At 38.3% G+C, this 19813-nt stretch overlaps 1 protein-coding gene across 2 annotated transcripts in view; it reads right to left on the bottom strand.

The window, feature by feature from the left end:
- LOC138049872 (myosin-IIIb-like) overlaps nt 1-19813 on the bottom strand; it is a 53753-nt gene that overhangs the window by 12939 nt on the left and 21001 nt on the right. For both annotated transcript variants that reach the window (XM_068896341.1, XM_068896342.1), the window contains exons 17-35: nt 19562-19691; nt 18162-18233; nt 17983-18047; nt 16136-16215; nt 15798-15939; nt 15462-15542; nt 14493-14565; nt 11971-12065; nt 11650-11731; nt 11194-11241; nt 9587-9645; nt 7892-7987; nt 7593-7648; nt 7075-7183; nt 5544-5584; nt 4326-4519; nt 2818-2898; nt 2234-2314; nt 101-181 (exon numbers count right to left, since the gene is read on the bottom strand). In XM_068896341.1, the coding sequence (XP_068752442.1) occupies nt 101-181; nt 2234-2314; nt 2818-2898; nt 4326-4519; nt 5544-5584; nt 7075-7183; nt 7593-7648; nt 7892-7987; nt 9587-9645; nt 11194-11241; nt 11650-11731; nt 11971-12065; nt 14493-14565; nt 15462-15542; nt 15798-15939; nt 16136-16215; nt 17983-18047; nt 18162-18233; nt 19562-19691 (1666 nt within the window). The remainder of the gene's footprint in view (nt 1-100; nt 182-2233; nt 2315-2817; nt 2899-4325; nt 4520-5543; nt 5585-7074; nt 7184-7592; nt 7649-7891; nt 7988-9586; nt 9646-11193; nt 11242-11649; nt 11732-11970; nt 12066-14492; nt 14566-15461; nt 15543-15797; nt 15940-16135; nt 16216-17982; nt 18048-18161; nt 18234-19561; nt 19692-19813) is intronic.

The following is a 19813-nucleotide window of genomic DNA, read 5'->3' as shown; positions in this document are numbered from 1 at the left end:
ACCCATTTCTCCCTCGGAAAAGGTTCTCTCCCGAAAATTCTGACGGAAAGACAGGCCGGCATTTTCCAGCCAGTGAACCGAGATGCATTCCAAAACTTACCCGCCTGAATTTTCGTGGCGCTCTTTTGTCTTCGATGAAGCAAACGCTGAAAACGTCTCCTTGCGAGAAAACCCCGCACCACTGAAAAAAAAGCAGATTATTACAAGCTGTTAAAGAAAAAGGAACCGTGCGTAAACAGGGCAATTGGCTCTTAAGGTGGTTCAAACCACTTTCAACACTTTCAAGAGATCTTGTTATTAGAAGGATTGACACTACAACACTTTATCGCGTAACAGCAATGTTATAGTAACGTGTGAAACACCAATTATTGGTGAACAAGATGAAGTCATTTTTGTGGCGTGATAAGTTACCATGGCAACAGGAAAGCCTTGCATAAACACCCTGTATTTTGGCTTTAGCTGCTCATATCTCAAAAACGAACTAGGTGACCCCAATTTTTTATTGCACAAAAGTGATCAGCAGGCCAAGATGAAACTCTGCGAAGTTTAAAAAAATTCTGTGGAGCGGATTCAGCGCTTCCTTAAATTTTCAATTATTTAAGGTGGCTCTAAATCCACTCCACAGAATTTGTTTAAACTTTGCAGAACTTTTCATTCTGGCATGCTGATTACATTACAAAAATATAAAATGGGGGTTACCGAGTTCGTTTTTGAGATATGAGCAGCTAAAGCCAAAATATGGGGTGTGTTTGCAGGGCTTTCATGTTGCCACGGTAACCTTTTACGTCACAAAAATGGCCGAATCTTTTTCAGCAATAATTCATGTTTGATATGGTACCCCAACATTGCTGTTAAGTGATAAAATGTTGAAGTGTCATTCCTTCTAATAACAACGTTTCTTTCAAGTGTTGAAACTGGTTTGTGCCACTTAAAATACACAAACCGAATTAATAAAATCAAATGACAACAACAAATATTTGTTTTTCGGCCATTTCAACTTCAGTAGAAATAAAACGCACACGGCGGAAATGAACATAGTGAAGAAACTTCGCACTATAAAACATATACTGTATTTTGAAAACATGATTTTCGTATGTAGCAACATACATCATCACAAGTGACGGTTAAACGATCCGCATCAATTTAAAAAGCTAAAAGATAAAAGAGAAGCACTGGTAACTAGCTTACAGTAGACGTTAAAATCATGGCTTAATATCATGGGAAAGATCTCATAGATATACCCACCACGAGTCCCTTAGGTTAAATTCTCATTTTACAGATTAAGTTTAAGTGCCCATTTCAGTGATTAGGTTAAAACTTTCGTTTATCTTATTGCTTTAGCAATATTTAGTTCTAGAAACTGATTTAGAATGGTCATTTTTTTTAGAGTTAAGGTTGGTGTGTATATCCATGAGATCCTTGCCAATATCATTGTAAGACAGTCAGTAAAGACACAGAAAATGAGTCAAAATTCACCCCGTAAACTCGCTGTAAGCCATCCAAATTGTTAGAAAGGCTGAAGAGCGGTTAGTCAGCAAGCGAGCTTCAGCTTTTTAAATCCGACGAACACTCACGAAGAGCATTTAAAGGCAACCTCTCCGACAAAAAAAATGACTTAAACAAGCAGAACTAGGAAATTAAAATTGCTTGTAAAATTTTCAAACAAGGCGTTTGTATCAGAATCTCTTATTTTTGTTTTCAAATTTTCTGAGCGCTGTCACTTTGAATAATTGTTACGTGTTAGGGTTGTTCTGACACAAATAAGTTTCGTGTGATATAATAATAATATAATAATAATAATAATAATAATAATAATAATAATAATAATAATAATAATAATAATAATAATAATAGTTTGCCGCTTAAACGCTATTAGTATTTTAGGATCTTTGTAATATTCTTGGTTTCACTTTTAATCGAAATGAATTGTATTTTATTTTATTTATTTTTTGGTTAAAGATGTTGTCGTTAGATACTAGGTTTTATAAAAATTATTTGACTATGCCCCTTTTTATAAAAACATTCTTTGTAAATATTTACTTTTATTCTTATATACATAATTCTATTATCTAGTTTTTAATTCATTGTCATTGTAAAGCAGTTTTTAACCTTCGAATTATCGCTATATAAAATAAAGGTGTTATTTATTTTTAAAAAAAAAAAAAAAAAAAAAAAAAAAAAATAATAATAATAATAATAATAATAATAATAATAATAATGTACAGTAACTCACCACGTTGAATCACAACAACAGCTTTCCTTCTCCTCTTCATTTTTCGCTGATAGTATTTCCGTGCTACGTAACCAAGCCAATCTGCCGGCAAACCAACCAAAAAAAGTACACTGATTGATGAACACTTAAGTAACCCGAGTCTTTTACCGTATGCAATTAATAACAGCGTCTACACGATGAAACATGATGCCAAGTGTACGAAATCAAATGAAAATTGATCAGTGAAAACACTGACACTGACACTCTCGTGTCAATGCTAATGAAGTAGAAGGCCCTTTTTCAAGTGCAGCGCGGTTAAAATATATGGACTTGTTTGAAGCAGGTCACCAAGCTCCTATACTTCGACCACGCGCCATTTTCAACGGAAGAGCCTGCTTGCAGGCTATTTTTCAAGTCTGCGGACGCTGAAAACCGCTTTTATGGAGCTTTGGTTTTTTTTTTGCTGTTAAATGTGTTTGTAAAGGAAAGTTTGAAATATAACAAACGCCAAGTAACTTTTATTTTGGTTTCCAAACGAGAAACCTGACGATAACCAGTGGCTCTCATAGCAGTGAAAAAGCTCATCTTCAGTGAGCAATACTTACGTTTCTGAATGACAGTTGCAGCATGGTATCTTTCTCGCTTGAGCTTTTCATATCTTCTTCGAATGATCCACCCTCTTACGACTGTAAAGATAGAATTCCCTTTCGTCAACGGTCAGTCACGATCAAAGAATGAGTGGTATGGTGGTCGCTACTGTCACAGTCTAAAAAGCAGGATGAGCACAAGAGAACTGAAAGGGCCAAACTCGCTGGGTCATGTCTAAAGCTTTGTCAGGTCTCTTACCCTCAACAAGGAACCGCCATCAAGACATTTGGGAGCTTTAGCAACGACGACGGCAACAGCAACGAGAACGTCGTCGTTAAATATGAATTCGCGTTATTGTAATCTCTTCGCGACAATTCCAAGCATTTTAAGGTGACAAAGGTGTGGCAAACCCTCAAGAACGAAACTAGCATGAACGGCGCTCATTTTACGGGAGAGAATGAAAATTTATCCCCAAGGACTGACGTTCTCCCTAAAACCTCAAATTTAGTCATTTCACGTTGATGTTTTGCTGACGACGGCAAAGAAACGGACAAAATGAAAAGATGCACGTGCAGAGCGTGCAATGCTATTGCTTTTGCTCACTAAATAAGAAAATTTGTTGCCGTCGCCGTTGTGCAACAGGGAGTTTTAGCAAAGACGACGGGTACGGCTACGGCAACGCCACAAAGCAAGAATATTATTGGTTGAAAAAGGAAAAATGCTCGTGCTGCACGTGCAACACGAATTTCCGTGCATTTCATTGCCGTACTCCACAAAACAACAACGTGAAATCACCAAATTTTAGGTTTTGACGACAACGTGAGCATATAACAATGAAAACGTCATTTTCAGTTTTGACTTTAAAACCGTTCGTACCCATCCATTTACAGGATAGTTCGCCTGTATTGTACAATGTGAACATGACGGATCAATCGCAAAATACTTGCGATAGCGCTAAGTTATATTTTGGACTAACGTTTTCGTTGCTGTAGCCGTCGTCTTTGCTAAAACTCCCTAGTATTTGGTGAAGAACGGCAAAAAATGCACTAAAGTGCGTGCTGCAGGATCATTTTTCCTTTTTTAACCAATCACATTCTTACTTAGTGGCGTTGTCGATGCCGTAGCTGCATGTCGTCTTTCCTTAAACTCACTAATGTGAATCAAACTTTTACATTTAACACTGACGTAAGATTATAATCAGAGACCAAACCTGGGAAGGTCTGAGTGCAGAAATTATAAGTGCGTTTGTGTAATCGATAAATGAAAAAATAAGAGAGAAAAATAGTTGCATGCACTAAGTGGGTGTGAACACAATAGTACAAGGAGTAAGAAATAAATACACGAATAGATAAAGACCCAACTGCAAAAAAAATAATAAAGAAAGATGAAGCCATCAAGGAAGGGAGAAATGGGAAGGGAAGCGAAGATTTGTTAGATCAGTTCTCACGATGATACATCACACAATAAATGCAGCCGGAAAAATAAGCAAATAATTTACCTCGCGGGGAAACTCAACACAACAAACCTTTTTGCAAAATGACAGCCTTTTCTCTGTATATCTCAAGAAGCCGGGAAAGTTCCTCAACATGATAATACTTAAGAAAAACCTTGGTTCGTCCGATCAACCAGTTTTGAATCTTGCACTGTTTAAGGATCTGGACACACGACGATGGATCCCTGGGAATTTTCAAGTGAAGAGGGTACACGAGGACCTGGTACCTAATAAGACAGAGCCAGTGACCAATATGATGCATATTCATTCACGTGACCAGCAGTCAGGAATTTTTTAATCGAAGCAAAATACGTTATTTTAATAAAAAGAGAAGTCAATTCCAACAGGATTTGTTCTGGTAAGATCATGGCTGTCTGACGATATAAGCATACGCTCTATAGGATCCATTGTTTTCAATTAATTTAAAAATAAATGTAACGTTCTCCCTTCCTTACCACATATAACTCGTCATATTTTTGTCATTTTAAGATTTGTGAAGCGATTTTGACCCTGACTAGGAAGTCTTTGAGCGATTTGTCTTTTCGATAAGCGACAATAGGAGTGTTAAAACATATTTTTGCAAGTCAAGGGTTGTTTCAAACGAGGTACCAATATTTCAAAAGAATCGACAATATGTTTGATGTCTTAGTTTTCCTTTTAAAGCCTCTTCCCTTGATGGGATTCAGCCCTTGTAGTTGTCACAAAATCTCGAGGATAGTCTCAACCATGATATAATATTTAATTTGCTCAAAAAAGGAAGTTGTTCCATAGAATAATTGGTCTTAACCACAGGGCGGCCATATTGAGTCCCAAGGGATTGAAAACTTTTGTTTTTGCGCACCGAAACTCGTTCCCAAACATTTCAACTCGAGAATCTATCGTCAATATGGCTGCCGTGCGAATAGAGCGAGTTTCAATCGAGTGTCGTGAACCTAAAACCAAAGTAATTACTTCGGCCAATCAAAAAGCACGGAGACAATCCAGTAAACCAATCAAAACTCGAAGTAATTACACGTAGCCGACAGAAAGCGCGGGAAAATGCGCATGCACGTGCCACGAATGGTTTTGGTTTTACTTCTGATTGGTTGAAAACATGGCGAGAGAACTTGGAACCAATCACTGAGTGAAGTAATCATAAACCAAAGCAATTCGCAAATTACTTTCACACTCAATTGACTCTACTGCTCTAAGGCCCATATTGGCCTTGGTCCAAATTATTCAAAAAACAAGAATTACCACAACTCAACATACCTTTTGACAAATTCTTCAAATGTGATTCTCTCCGAGTAACCCTGTGACAAATAAAGAATACAAAAATTTGAATTAGACATAACATTAAGTCTTTGCGACGCTAGACAAGATGAAAGAAAAAAAGAAACCAAACAACACATGCACAAACCCACTCTTGAAAACCCTAGTCTGCGTGGCAGGCGTTAAAAGCGGACTCCCTCTCGCACTCCCCTCACTTCGCGCGCGCGACGCACAAATTAGTATAATATTTCCTTGATCCAAGAAAAAAGTCAAAAAGGAAATGGCACACTTGATATTAATGGCAGTTTCAGCACAATCTCGACCCCAGATCTCTTCTCTCTTGTGCATGCTGAGGGAGAGAAGAGCTCTGGGAAACCGTAAAACAAAGTGTCTTCTCATTCGCTCTTGTCACACGGCGGCCATATTGTCCCGGGAGACCAAAAAAACTTTGTTTTACCACGCCAAGCCTCGCAGTGGAAACCATGGGGGTGAGGCTTGGCGTGGTAAAACAAAGCTCTTTTGGTCTTCCGGGACAATATGGCCGCCGTGTGACAAGGGCAAATTCGTTTTTCGTGACGAAGAATGAAAGCGTCTCTGATTGGTGCATTGATGTTAGCACGAGGAGTGAGAAGGCGTCGTAAGGTTCAAATGGCCACTTTTTGGCCGTAAGAACCCTACGGCGTATGTTTTCCGACACAGTTTCCCAGAGCCTCGGGTCATGCGCAGACATAAGATCCGAGACTGGTGAGGAGAATGGTTTTACGAAGGGCAACGTCACTTTACCTTGAACAGCAGGGGCGAACTATCACAAAGTGAAGATAAAAAGTGAACGATTTCCTGTTGTATGCTGACGTTGTCGTCAAAACCCGAAATTTGGTGATTTCACGTTGTTTCGTGGACTAAGGCAAAAACTGCACTGCCGCACGTGTAGCACGATTTTTTTCCTTCCTTAACCAATGATGTTCTTTCTTTGTGGCGTTGTCGTCGCTAAGGACCTCCACAGACCAAGCAGGTTGTTATCGATAACTTTTTAGTTATCGATAAAAAAAAATTATCGATGAGAAAACATTGCGTGTGTGAATCACGTTATCGACTAAATAGCGAAAAATGAAGCAGTCGACAACAATGAAAGTTTGTCATCGACAACCAAAGTAGTTTTCCTTTTGAAAAGGAAAACTACTTTAGTTGACGATAACAAACGCGGTCGTTTTGTTATCGACAACTCCCTCTCTCTTGTCTGTTGAGAAAGTTATCGATGACTAAGTCTATTTCGCAGCGACGCAAACTAGTTTTAAAGTCAGTGGTTTTTCTTTTCTTGTAGCTATTTTTCTAACCGGTTATCGACAGCTAAATTTTTCGTCTGTGGAAAACGCACTTCCTAACATTAACAGTCGTCAACTTAAATAAGCTTTCGACTGCACACAGTCGTCAATAACGTGTCATGTCTGTGGAGGGTCTAAAACTCCCTAATAACTACTATTGCTACACTAGCTTTTAACTGACACCCGCAGAGAGCCCAAAGAAAACTAACCTGTTGACGGATTCTAGTAGTTTCCATGACGCCGGTGTATTTGAGCTGTGTCTGTACTTTGTCCTGGTCAAATTTCCCAGGAATCATCTGTTCATTGGGTCGGATACACCTTGTTAGAGTGAACACAAAAAGAGTGTTAAAGGACTCAAAGTGATCTGAGATCACGCGCTTCCCTTCAATCTTGTCCATTTGTGTCCATTCATGCTGCACCTTCCTTTGGATGTCTTTCTTTTATGTTGTTCAACAGTTCAACTGGCTATTGCGATGTTTCATTGTCCTTTTTGGGTGTCATCAAATTACATCATCTTGCGTGACATAGCCTCTTTAATTAATAAAGTTTTAAACGTAAATTAAATACAGCTTGCGATAACGTAAACTAAAAGAACCTTAAAATATACCGGCAAAGTACGTTGATTAAGCCATAGAGTTCTGAAAGGTTCAAAGCGGAAAGGAGTGTAGCTTGCGATGCGCAAGAGAAAGAGAGCGCCACGATTAGTTTTGGAGATTAACCAACTTACCGCACAAAATGGGGTTCTGCCAGGAGTAGCTTGGCCAAAAGATCCCGCAATGAATACTAATGAAACAAAACACAAACACAAATCGGTGGCAATGACTTTTTAGAGATTTCAGACCTGTCATACGGTACACCCTGCCGACCGGATTTGAAATTTTGACCAGTCAACGACGATATCCAAACTTTACAACACTTTCAAACTGAAAACCCCAAATGCATGTTCCTCCCCTCCCTCCAAAATCAACACTGAATTGTCCGTTCCCTCCCCCCTCTGGTTCAAACTAAGCCAATGACAGCACATACCCTGAAATGCATTGACACCGTTTGCTGCCATCTTGAAGTGGTGGCAACGGGTAGGGCCCGCTTGGTTTCCGGTAAGCTCAGCAGACCGTTCAGCTTCTGTGAGAAAAAAATTAATACAAACGGGTTATTAGAAACAAATACATTCCCAGTTTCAGAGTATAGACCGAATGCATAAATGGCGGCCAAAAATGTATTCCTTTGTTTATGTGCTAATTGGACTCACTAGCCTCGTTTGCATGGACAAAATACAAAGAAATATTGCTTGAGAGCGAGGCTAGTAAGTCTAATTAGCACATAAACAAAGGAATACATTTTTGGCCGCCATTTATGCATTCGGTCTATAAGATTTCTTTTTGTCTGTAATTGTTACATGTCGTCGGCTGTTATCAATTTACTCTCATTAATAGGCCATTTTACAGTTGTTTGCTCAGCAACCTAGCCTATGAATGGCTGCGAGGCTGCCGGTGACCTTGTATTGATACAACCCCCACTGCTTCCATCAATGATTTAAATTATGTTGTTGTAATTCTAATTAGTCCGTATTAACATTACAAAAGCACGAAGGTTTGTATCAAAAAAGGGTCACCGGCAGCCTCGCTTCCATTCGTAGGCCTGGTAACTTAGCTACAACTGTAAGATGGTCAATTCCATTTCTATACAACTCCACTTCCGGGACAGCCGGAATTCGGACAGTCCACTAACTGTCTAACTCACATATTTAGATCGTGTCTATTTCATTCTACTGAATGGTTTATTCCTTCACTAATCTTATGTACTGAGGCGTCCAAAGATGTTGGATTTTAGTACACCGCTTTTATGCCCAAATGTGGACAAAAACAAGATCGAAGCTGCAAGCGCGGGAAAATGCACAAGCTACGGTAAATCCAAATAAGGAAAATTTTAAACTCAGAAAACCCCAGCTCTGAACCAGAGTTATGGACGATGCCTACTATTGTTATAGCGCATACGTTCTGCGCATCTCGAGATACTTGAGTTTCCTATCGGTGATGCTTACTGATACAGGGATATTTTTGCACGGTTTAAAACTATCCGGAGAAAGTAGATCTTAGTAAGTGCTCTTGGTAACCAAAAAGAAAATTGGGGGTAACCATGCATTTTTGAGAGATAATTAAGCTTCAATTGGAGAAAGAACGCCATTTATTGCTTTGTATTTTAAAGCTGTTTACAAATATTATTCACGAATTATCTTTGAAAAATGCGTGGTTACCCCCAATTTTCTCATTGGGTTTCAATAGACCATATTCATAAATGGCGGCTAAGTAATTACTCTTTCGTCATTATGCTAATCATCCTCACTAGCCTCGTTAGCACGAACAAAATTTGAAAAAAAATTTTGCTCCAAAGTGAGGCTAGTGAGAATGATTAGCATAAAGACAAAAGAATAATTTCTTGGCCGCTAATTATGACTATGGTCTATAACACTTGTTAAGATCTACATTTCCTTCATAACTATAACCCGGGGCAAAAATACCTTTGAATTAGTAGGCACCGTCCTTAAACGCTTCAAGGTCATGTACTAAAATTTCGGGTACAACTGACTCCATCGTCGGACACTGTATCACCTACAGTTTCAACACACACCCCTCAGTAACCATAGTGTCGTTTCGTGTGTTGAATCTCAGCGACAAGTCAGTTTCTCATATGTACTTTGTTTGCCTTTCTTTATTGTCAAACCTTTTCTTTCTCCAACGGCATTTTTGGTGGCTGTGATCTGTTCTTCATTCCTGTGACACCTACAAAGGTCGGGAATGAAAAATTAAACAGGAATCAATGACATCTCTGTGACCTTAACAGTTAGTATCTTTTGTAGGAAGTAGCTTCAGTTCTTCACAGGCAGATAAATAAATAAATAAATAAATAAATAAATAGAGATGCAGAAGCGTGAATGAAGAGGCCAGGATGGGTAGACGTGACAAAAGACTAGATGGGGAGACAAGATGAGAAGCCATGATCAGTTACGGGTAAGTAGGAAAAGGAACATTTTGAGACGAGAATTCTTAAGACATCGAGGGAAAAGTAGTTATTGCTAAATTGGATTCACCACTTGCACAATCCCATAATACAACTCTTTTACCCCCCAAAATTTTGCATAATCATTGTTTGCATTTTCTCCTGGGACATGAAGATGTCCCACGAGAAATTGAAACAATGCCTATGCAAATTTGGGGGAGGGGTCTAAAAGAGGTGTACCATGGGATTTGCACAAGTACTGAATTAACAATTTTTTGTTAAAGAATCCTCAAACAAGGAGCCTTTCAAGATACAAGCAGTGTTTACAGGACTATAGCCACAGCGCAAAATTTAGCAATGATCCCAAGGAGATTCACAAAAAGAGAAGGGATTCTAAGACTAAGAATTTTCCACTGAAATGGGTGAAGAGATTGTCCAAGGGCCACATGGCCTCAAAATTACCCTTGTTCTTTTTAAAAACTCCTTTAATCCAGCTTTCCTTGGGTTTGTAGTTTAGCAAGGCCTCGGTGGCCTCTGGGAAGGGCTTGCTCACCCTCCACCAATGCGGATCTGAACTTTGAGTACCTTCATTAGTGACACAATCAGAGAGATCTAAGTATGAGAGAGAAGAGAAAAAGGCCAAAATACAAAGAGTAGAAGTGTAAGAGTACCACAAAAGAAAAGTGATGCAATAGTTGTGGTGGTGTGTTAGTGGTGATAAAGTATGAAACCCTGCATTTAATCCACGAGATTGAGTATTTGTACAATTCAACCGACTTACAAACATAAGAGTTTCTGGTGAAAGATTACATTTTGCCTGGTTAGTACAACCATTTTCACGCATTCAGTATTCTCCATAGAGGTAACCATTGATCCTCTTTACAACGTAAAATGTAGGTCAGCCTATACTCACAAGGATGCACCATACTTAATTTTAGGAAAAAGTCTGTTTTTTTAATCCTCAATACAGATCTTCAGTCCTAGTCTACAATTTTCTAAAGCCTCTTTGTAAAATGAATAGAAATTCTAGCCAATTGAGGATGTGGTTAGAAAAGCAGCAATTTCCAATCAGAGCTCAAGTCTTACATGTACATGTATCTACCCGGGGACAGAGGGTCCAAACAATTTCAGTAAACATGGGGACAACCCTCAATAACTGTTTCAGCAAAACAATAATTATTTCCATCCTGGGCAAATATGGGGTAAAGTACATGTATGCAGCTGTATATATTTACATTGTACAGCTGAAAGTTGGCAAATGTCATATCAGTTTACTTGTCCACTCCCAACAGTGACAGAATTTCCCTTTTCCATAAAAAAAGAACACAAACCTGTTGAGGACAAGGGGTGCTGCATAAGCGTTCTGACGAGACGATTGTCTTCCAAAAAAAAGCAAAATAATTACTGGTGAGAAACGTTATGCTTGAAATTTCAAAGCAAAGTGAGACTTTTCTCAATTTGAGTTTGCTTGAAAAAGAGGAAACTAAACTTCCAGAAATTATGTTAAAATGAAGACTACAATTAATGTTACTAATGGGTTTCCAGAGGGTTTCAGTAAGTACTGACAGCAACCAAAAAGTGTTAGATACTTCAATCAGGAGAAGTTGGCTACTTTTTTCCCTCAACTGGAGTAATTAAAGACAGATTCTTTCAAACCTAAAAATTAATTAAAATTCATTTTGACAATGACAACAGTCAGTTGTTTGCTCTTCCCAAACCAGCTGCCAACATGAAACCCCTGTGACACTGTTACCACTGAAAATCACACAAACCACAGCAATACTTACCACTCGACCTGAGAACATGGATGATATCGGGAGACAGAGTATCGCGGTTCTTCTCAAGGAAGTTTGTTGCATCATACTTTACCTGAGAAGATAATGACAAATTTGAAAGAATCTATGAAGGTCCTACTCTATTTGCTGGCTCCAATACAGATAAGAAATAATAATATTATTTGTCTTCTCACATCTAACACATGAATATTTGATTCAATGTATTTTTTTTACAATATTACTATTCTAAAAGCCCTTTTGCTTAGCTCATACAGGATTTGGAAGGAATTTAGTAGGTATAAAACAGACCTTACAAGCCAAAGCAGTACTTACCCTTCCTGCATAGTGATTGATAGCAAAGGATGGATAGACATCAGTTTCCTTTGGTTGTTCATAATGACCCCCTTGAAGGTTTTTGTTAAATTTCTCTGCAAATCAAAAATCATCATTCATAATGGCATAAAAGTGTGGATTGTAAACTCAGCTCATGTAAGGAAAGAGCCATTCTCCATGCATCAGTTGCTAGCAGCAGGCTTTTAGCCAGGCGGCTGTCCAGCCGTCCAAAGGACGGCCACGAGTTCTCAGAAATGGGAGATTTTCGACGGCCTGTTTTGGGCGGCCATTTACGAGCTTCTGTGCTTAATGTAACAAAACAGTGTCTATAAATTAATAAAACTTACATTTCTTTTTGCTCTCAAGAGTTGTTTTAGTATTTTTCTTCTATATTAACACTTTTTTAGCGAGTTTCCTTTCTGTTTTGATCAATTGAATCAAAGTTGAGCGAAGCGATTTCACAGGCAAAGCCACTGTTCAGTGATATTGACTTACCAAGTCGTCCCCAGGCTGCCGGCTGCTATAAATAAATACGCACGTTGGTGATTATTTATGAGGATATGAGTCAAAGATCATGCGCCTTCCAACTCGGTAAGACGATCTCACGGCTGCAAATGTTATTGTAATCGCTTGATTGTATTCTGCTCTGTTCAAGCGAAATCTGGCGGGCATTACAACAAAATAGCCATTTGGTGTAATAACATGTCCAATCATCGTAATATTGCTTTAGGAATACTAATAGTAGGTGAATAGTTAAAGATTGTAGTACCAGAATGCAGTTCGACCAACAAAGCCACGCATATCTGTTCTTTCGCGTAAATCATGGCTTGACAACTTCAAATTTTAATCACTCTTCATAACAACTGGAGTTCCTATCTCAAATATAATTCAATGCTAAACAAGGTAAGTTGAGGAAAGGATAGCTTAGTAAAATTATCAAAGAAAAACAGCGGTTTAATAGGTAAATTGAAAGACGTTTACAGCTGTCAGAATCGCGGAAATCGCTTCAATTTTTCAAAATTTTCAAGAGGAGCTTGCCCCCAGACCCCCCTTTGGACTCCCACTTTCAAAATCCTGGCTAAAAGCCTGGCTAGCAGCAAAGGCCATCCATTGACCTCTTACATGTATATTACGGCAAAAGGGAGAAGTGATCATCCCACTTATCTAAGCAATTTTAATTGTCCAGATAAGTGCTTTAAAAAGCAATAAATATTGCTCCTATAGACACCTGGAAAATTCAGTTGGCTTCAATGTGATTCGAAGCAATGACTTCTGCAATGCCAGTGCAATGCTCTACTATTGAACTGAGCTATGATGCCACTATGAAGTTGCTTCTCCGTTGGTGGTCAGAAATGTTACAAGTGAGATTGTGTGCATTGTACCCTGTTTTAAGGACGGTGCCTACTATTGTTATTACGCATACGTTCTGCGCATCTTGAGATAATTGGATTTCCTATCGGCGGTGCTTATTAATACAGGGATATTTTTTGCGTGGTTCAAAAGTATGCGGAGAAAGCAGAACTTAGCAAGTGCTCTTGGTATCCAAACAGAAAACTGGGGATAACCATGCATTTTTCAGAGATACTTAAGCTTCAGTTTGGAATAGGACGCCATACATTGCTTTGTATTTTTAAGCTTTTTACAAAATAATATTGTTGATTATATTATCTTCGAAAAATGCGTGGTTACCCCCACTTTTCTTTTTGGATTTCAATAACACTTGCTAAGATCTGCTTTTCCCGCAAAGTCAGTAAACCGTGCAAAAATACCTTAGAATTAGTAGGCACTAAAACTAAAAACACAAAAACTATTATGACAATGCCCCTTTAAGCAATTAAAACGGCACCCAAAAGGCCACTTAGAAATAGCACTTTGCACTATCAAAAGTCTTTTGTGATTCTTCTGCCTTGTTAACCCACTGACCCCTGGGGGTGAGACTTAGTAGATTTTACTCTGTCTAACAGTCCAGACGATTTTACTTGTCAACTGGGGGTCTCCTAGCACACCTGAGGAGTGAATGGGTTAACATTGCACAAAGAAGGCAAAGTTAGTTTGCACAGTCTTGAAGCAACCTTAAAAACCTTTAAATTGAATATGCTCGGTAAAAGTTAAACGTAAAGTAACTTTATTTAATGTCGGTAGTTCCTTCAGCTATGAGGCTGGTATCAATGGAAGCCGACGGTGCGCCCTTTACCCCCCTCCCTCTGTCAATGCTCTGTTTTACAGGTATTTAAAGCTAAAGCTACATGGATCAGAGGAAAGTCAAAACAGACGTTTAAGTCAACGAGGATCGAACCGGGAACCTCTCGCTCCGAAAGCCGCGCACTAGCCAACTGAGCCACGACTGATCCTCGATCACATTGTTTTCCATTGTTTTGCATAGGCAGCACAATAATAATTGTCCTCACTTAAGCAACAATGTTATGACAATTTATTGTTTTCGTGGCTTTTCCATTCTAATTGTAACCGCCATAACTGTAGTCATTGCTCAAACTCAAAATATTAAAGTAGATCATACGTACCTATGAGGGTAAAGTCTGTCGCTCTGGGAAAACGACTTTCCTCATCCAACAAAGCTAGTAGACCGATAGGTTTCTGTTATAAAAAGACACTAATGATTGCCACATAATTAACCCACTGACTCCCTGGGGTTCCCCATTGAGGAGTAAAATCGTCTAGCATTAGATAGATCGAGTAAAATACTCTGGCATTACACAGAGTAAAATACTAAGAATGGCTGGTTCAGGCCGGCTTGGGAGTCAAAGCGTTAAGGTGAAACAACTTTAATTCTAGTTTCTTTTTTTGCACCCTGGAGATTCAGCAATAAAATAAAAGGATCCGCTATTCCTGCACCTTAAAATAATGTGGATGATGGAATGAATTTCTGGACCTCAAGCAAGAAATTGAGAAGTGTGCAATGTGTGATGGCCCTGCTGGTAAATACTTTTGCCCAGGGTGAAGTGTCAGTCAATTCTGCATAATATTTTATACATAAAAATATTTCTAAAATAACTAGGATAGTATGCACACTCTCACTGGTCAATAGCTGTGTTTCGATGAGAGTATGTAAACATGGCTGCGACATTACATAAATTTTGATTGGTTATGTGTTGTCAGCTACACGTTTTGATTGGCTGGTAGGACATATGAGCGTGTTTCAAGAAAATCAATCAAGAATTAGAAAAAACAGAATTTTCCTTCATTTGTTGAATTACTTTTGAGAAAAATTATTTTTATAAAAGCAATAGAGGACTTTTTTCCGTGTTTACATTTTTGCTGAAACACAAGGGGGAGTTGGAAGAATTCGAAACAGTTATGAAAACCAGAGATGCAGTCCATGCAGGGTTTGCTTAACTGTCCCAATGCAAAATAACCAATATTCCAGCTCCAAATTGATTTTCAGAAACAACTGAGTGAAATAGCATAAGTGTGTCAGAGTTCAAAGAGCCACTCCTCCTATGAAGTTTCAAATGAACAATACTAAATTATACCTGTAAGCACATGTCCAAAACTTCTCTGTTGTCTGTGAAGGTGATCTGTTCAACCGAAATCCCCTCAGTACGATATTCTTCCTGCGATAAAGGAGAGACATTCAAAACCAAGCATTTCCGTTTTGATATCAAACAACACTGAATTGGACTTTTGTTACAATAACAAAATTAATCCTTTAAAAGCCCTAAGGGGTGCCCCATTGTTGAATTAAATCATCTGGAGATACACTGTAATTATCACACTGCGGCCATTTGCTTGATTATGAACAACACTTATATTAATAACACATGGGTGAAATCATCATCATCACCTTCTTAAAAAGCCAACACACTCACCAGTTCCCAAGAGAAGATCTGTTGATTGAAGTAGAACTGAATCTGTTCATTTGCAATGTTAATACAAAGCTGCTCAAAGGAATTCCTCTTGAAATTCTCAAAGCCGAAAATGTCCAAGATACCAATTCTGAAATCACTACCACTGAAAAAAAAAAAACATAGTCCAGTCTAATGACCACTATTTTAAATTCTAGTGTGCTTGTACACTGAATATTGAAAGAGCAGAAACTGTTCCAAATTGGAAGCAAGTTTCTGCACTCAGACACTAAGCTAAAAAAAAGTAACTAATAAGGGAGAGATTGGGGTACGCAATGCCTGTGAAAATAGAAAATACATACACTGTCAAACGGCCTTGGTCAGTCCGTAGTAATGCATTAATCCGGTAAACAATCCAACTGAATAGTTTACCATAAAGTGCCTGTGAAGAAAGAGCATGCGATTCTCTGTCAGCAGGGTGGTTCACAGTGTAAAATGAAATGAAATCAATGCAATATGAAAGAGACACCCTTAGTATGAACACGTACAATCTTGCACCATTTAGTCACTCCAGCATAAAAAAAAGGAAGAATATCCTGCACTTAAGATCAGCTATGCAGCTTTCTTTCTTTCTTTCTTATCAGTTCTTCATTCACTTTGGCTTTTACAAGCTAGTGTAGTTGATGAAATTACTTGTAAAATGCAAGTTAAAGAAGTCAACATCAAGAAGCTGAATTATGTACCAATCATCAGGCTGATTTTTTTGCAAATGAATCTTATAAATCCTTAATGCATTGTCTGAAGATGAAACATTCTATGGCAAATTTGGAGTATTGGAATCAGTGAGGATTTTGTGGCGCATCAAATCACATCTTTCATTCTTTCCTTTTTCTCCTGTATCTGCCAACATAACAAGTGCCTGACTGTGTTCCTTGGTCTCAGATAATTACGTCCAGAAATGCCCCTAATTATATGCACACAGATTTCAATAAGCGTCACAAAGTGTCTCCGCTTGCTATTTTCCCCAACTGCAACATCACTCATGTCTTGTAATACAGACAATTAAGGTCTTAACTCTAGTGAGAAACTAAGAAAACCAACAGGTATGGGGGTAGAGCAAAGGACCAGAAAAACAGGTCCTTACATTTATTGAAACTGAACTATATGGGAGGGAGGAGAGGGAAAGCTACACACAGTTCGAGCAAAGTTCAAACCGTGCAAACTCAAGTAAACTAGTTCAAGGCTCCCCTCTCCTCCCAAGAGTTAACCAATAATAATAGGTATATTATTACCCCACAAAGTGTCCCCTGAAGTAAGGATAAACTGCTACATTTTAATACCCTGACATAGAAATAATGATGCTAACCTTTACCCCAACCTTCTTGTTAGAAATAGGTAGGAAATGCTTAGACTTAAACGGACACTAATCTTCAGCCTGGATATCAAAATTGGGGAGCGCTTCTTTTTGCTTGCATTTCTGAAGGTCCTGGTAAGTGCCTGGTCTGTAGGATTCATTCATTGGTTACCATACTTATTCAGATGTAAGCTGAGCGATTTTTACACAAATCCACGCTCAGTTTGGTCAAAATTGAAGCCGAAGAAGGGGTCCCTGCTTATAGCCGAGTAATTTTGATAAAAAAATTTTCTCAGCAAATTAAAACAGTAACAAATGAACACGTACATTGTATTCACTTACAAGCCGAGCTAAATTAATTGTAAAATGAAGAGCAGTACTGTTGTTGTTTTATGGCCTCTTAGTATTATTATTTTGGTGGCTCCCAAAGGAGCCCTTTGTGTTGTTGTGTGATCGATCTTACTGCTCGTCTTCTTCCTTGCTGTCTGTTTCGAATTCATCAAAATTTCATGGTCAGTAATCAACATCAAGACCTAAAATGGGTCTCGGCTTATACAGCCGAGTATCATGCATTTACAATTCATGTCAATCAAGTTGATTTTTTTGCGTAAGAAGTTTGGATTCTCGCCTTATAGCTGAATAAGTACGGTAACAAGATTTGCGAGCCAGTCAACTCTGGGAATATAAGGTACATAATTTATAAAGGAGATGGTTGTATACAGCGGTAGCTCCTGAAAGGCACCCAGCCTGACTTATTATGGCTGCAGTCACTTATGCTGTGTTGTTCTATGTTTTGTGTTACACTTTAAAAGAAAAAATTAATAATCTATCTGAGAACCAAATTACGCCACACACCTTAGCCATTCCATCACGGTAATCAACGGCTTGATCAACAGAGTTGTTTCGCACAATAGTTTCCCCTAGAATGGCGACAAATAAAAATAAAAATTTTGTTTCACAAGTAAGCAATAGGATTATTCTCCTACTTACACATTTGAGAACCCTCCCTTTCAGAAATATAAACGAGACTATACCTCTTGTAACATTGCTGTTTGTTGTAAGAGCATCTCTCAGTTCCACAGCATTAATTCCCAACAGTGATGACACTGAAAAATATTATTATAAATTATGCGGTCTCTTCAAAATAAAATTAACATCAGTTTTAGAATTTAAATCCTCCCTTTTCCTTTTGTTTAGGAAAATGGGGTACAAACTGGGGAAACGGCACATTGAAATAAATTACAATCAAGCTATGTCACACATGACCAGTTGTTTGAAATATGACCCAAGTAATCAAATCTGTGTGCCAGTTTTGAACTTTGCTATCGAGATTCTGAATTCCCATGGAATATTTCCTAAATTGATACATCAAAAATAATTAGCTATGAACTTTCGTGGTATAAAATTTATAAAATAAAAGGTGTTTGAAAAGTGAAAGCTATTTCAAGAGTTTGGTGAATAATATTGTTCAGTATTGTGCATTTTTCATAGCAACTTTCAGAAAAATCTTCAAGATTCCATTCAAATCTTGTAACCTCCAAAGAGGAATTTGAATGTTCATTTCAGTCTTGAAGATACTGGTCACAAGTGACATACCTAGTTTTTGGCACTCCGTTATAAGACTACATAAACTAAAAATCTCCTCAAAATACTCAGCTATAAGACGCATCTCCAATACAGGAATTTGCCATTCATGAGGTCTCAACTGAAGATTGTAGTGTAAGTCAAGAACAATGGCAGAAGGAATTCAACTAGAATTTAGAGAAAACCCTTTAAATCCTGCTGTTATTAGTACTTTCTTGCAGGTGTTTTTGTTGTACAATGCTAAGAATAAATTATTGAAAGTCATCATCACAAACACTGGTGCAAGGCCACTATTTTGGATTCAAAGTAAGGAGAAGACTGGGGCATACGACACACCTTGAGTTTAGATCACATCTAGGGCCAACAATCGATTTCTTTGAGAAAAAAAATTTTCCCCCCTATAACCGAAAAACTAAGGTAGCTTGACTGTAATTCAAATGAAAATGTTGGTTTTGAAGACAGGGGGAAACCCAAATACCCAAAGAAAACCATCTTGGAGCTCAGTGAAGAGTCTACCAACAAACTCAAACAACTTATGATGCCAAGTCCAGGAATTAAACCCAGGATACAATGGTGGGACCCTAACCTAGGCCTATTACCCGGCAGGTACAAAAAAAGGGTCACAGGTCACAGGTCATTGTTTGACCAATACATAAAGCATCCTAAACATTCATAAATGCTAACCTTGGGCCTAATTAGGCCTAAAACAAAATTTTTAGGCCTAAGGTTAGCTTTTATGAATGTTTACTAATAGGATACTTTCTGTATTGGTAAAACAATGACCTGTGACCTGTGTTTTGTACCTGTCACCTATTACCCTACCCCAACAATTACAGTATCAGAAACAAACCTATTAGAAGCAGCTGTGGATTGCTAACCATGCTCTTGTCACTCAAATGTGATACTGATTCATCTTCAGTGAAATAAATGTCACCAAGGTGAATCACAGCAGCAAGGATTGAGAACAGCTGTGACACCTCCTGTCAGTTAAAACAGATTGATCAAGTTCGTAAAGTGGTGCTGTACAGTCCATGAAATGACATTTGGTTGTTTTCTGACTCAGGCGCACTTTGACTCTTGAAAATATTTTTAGAATAATTAT

This window comes from Montipora capricornis, chromosome 5 (genome assembly GCF_036669925.1).
Source record: "Montipora capricornis isolate CH-2021 chromosome 5, ASM3666992v2, whole genome shotgun sequence".
Classification (NCBI taxonomy): domain Eukaryota; kingdom Metazoa; phylum Cnidaria; class Anthozoa; order Scleractinia; family Acroporidae; genus Montipora; species Montipora capricornis.
The sequence above is the reverse complement of the archived record's forward strand: the minus strand, read 5'-3'. Positions and strand labels throughout refer to the sequence as shown.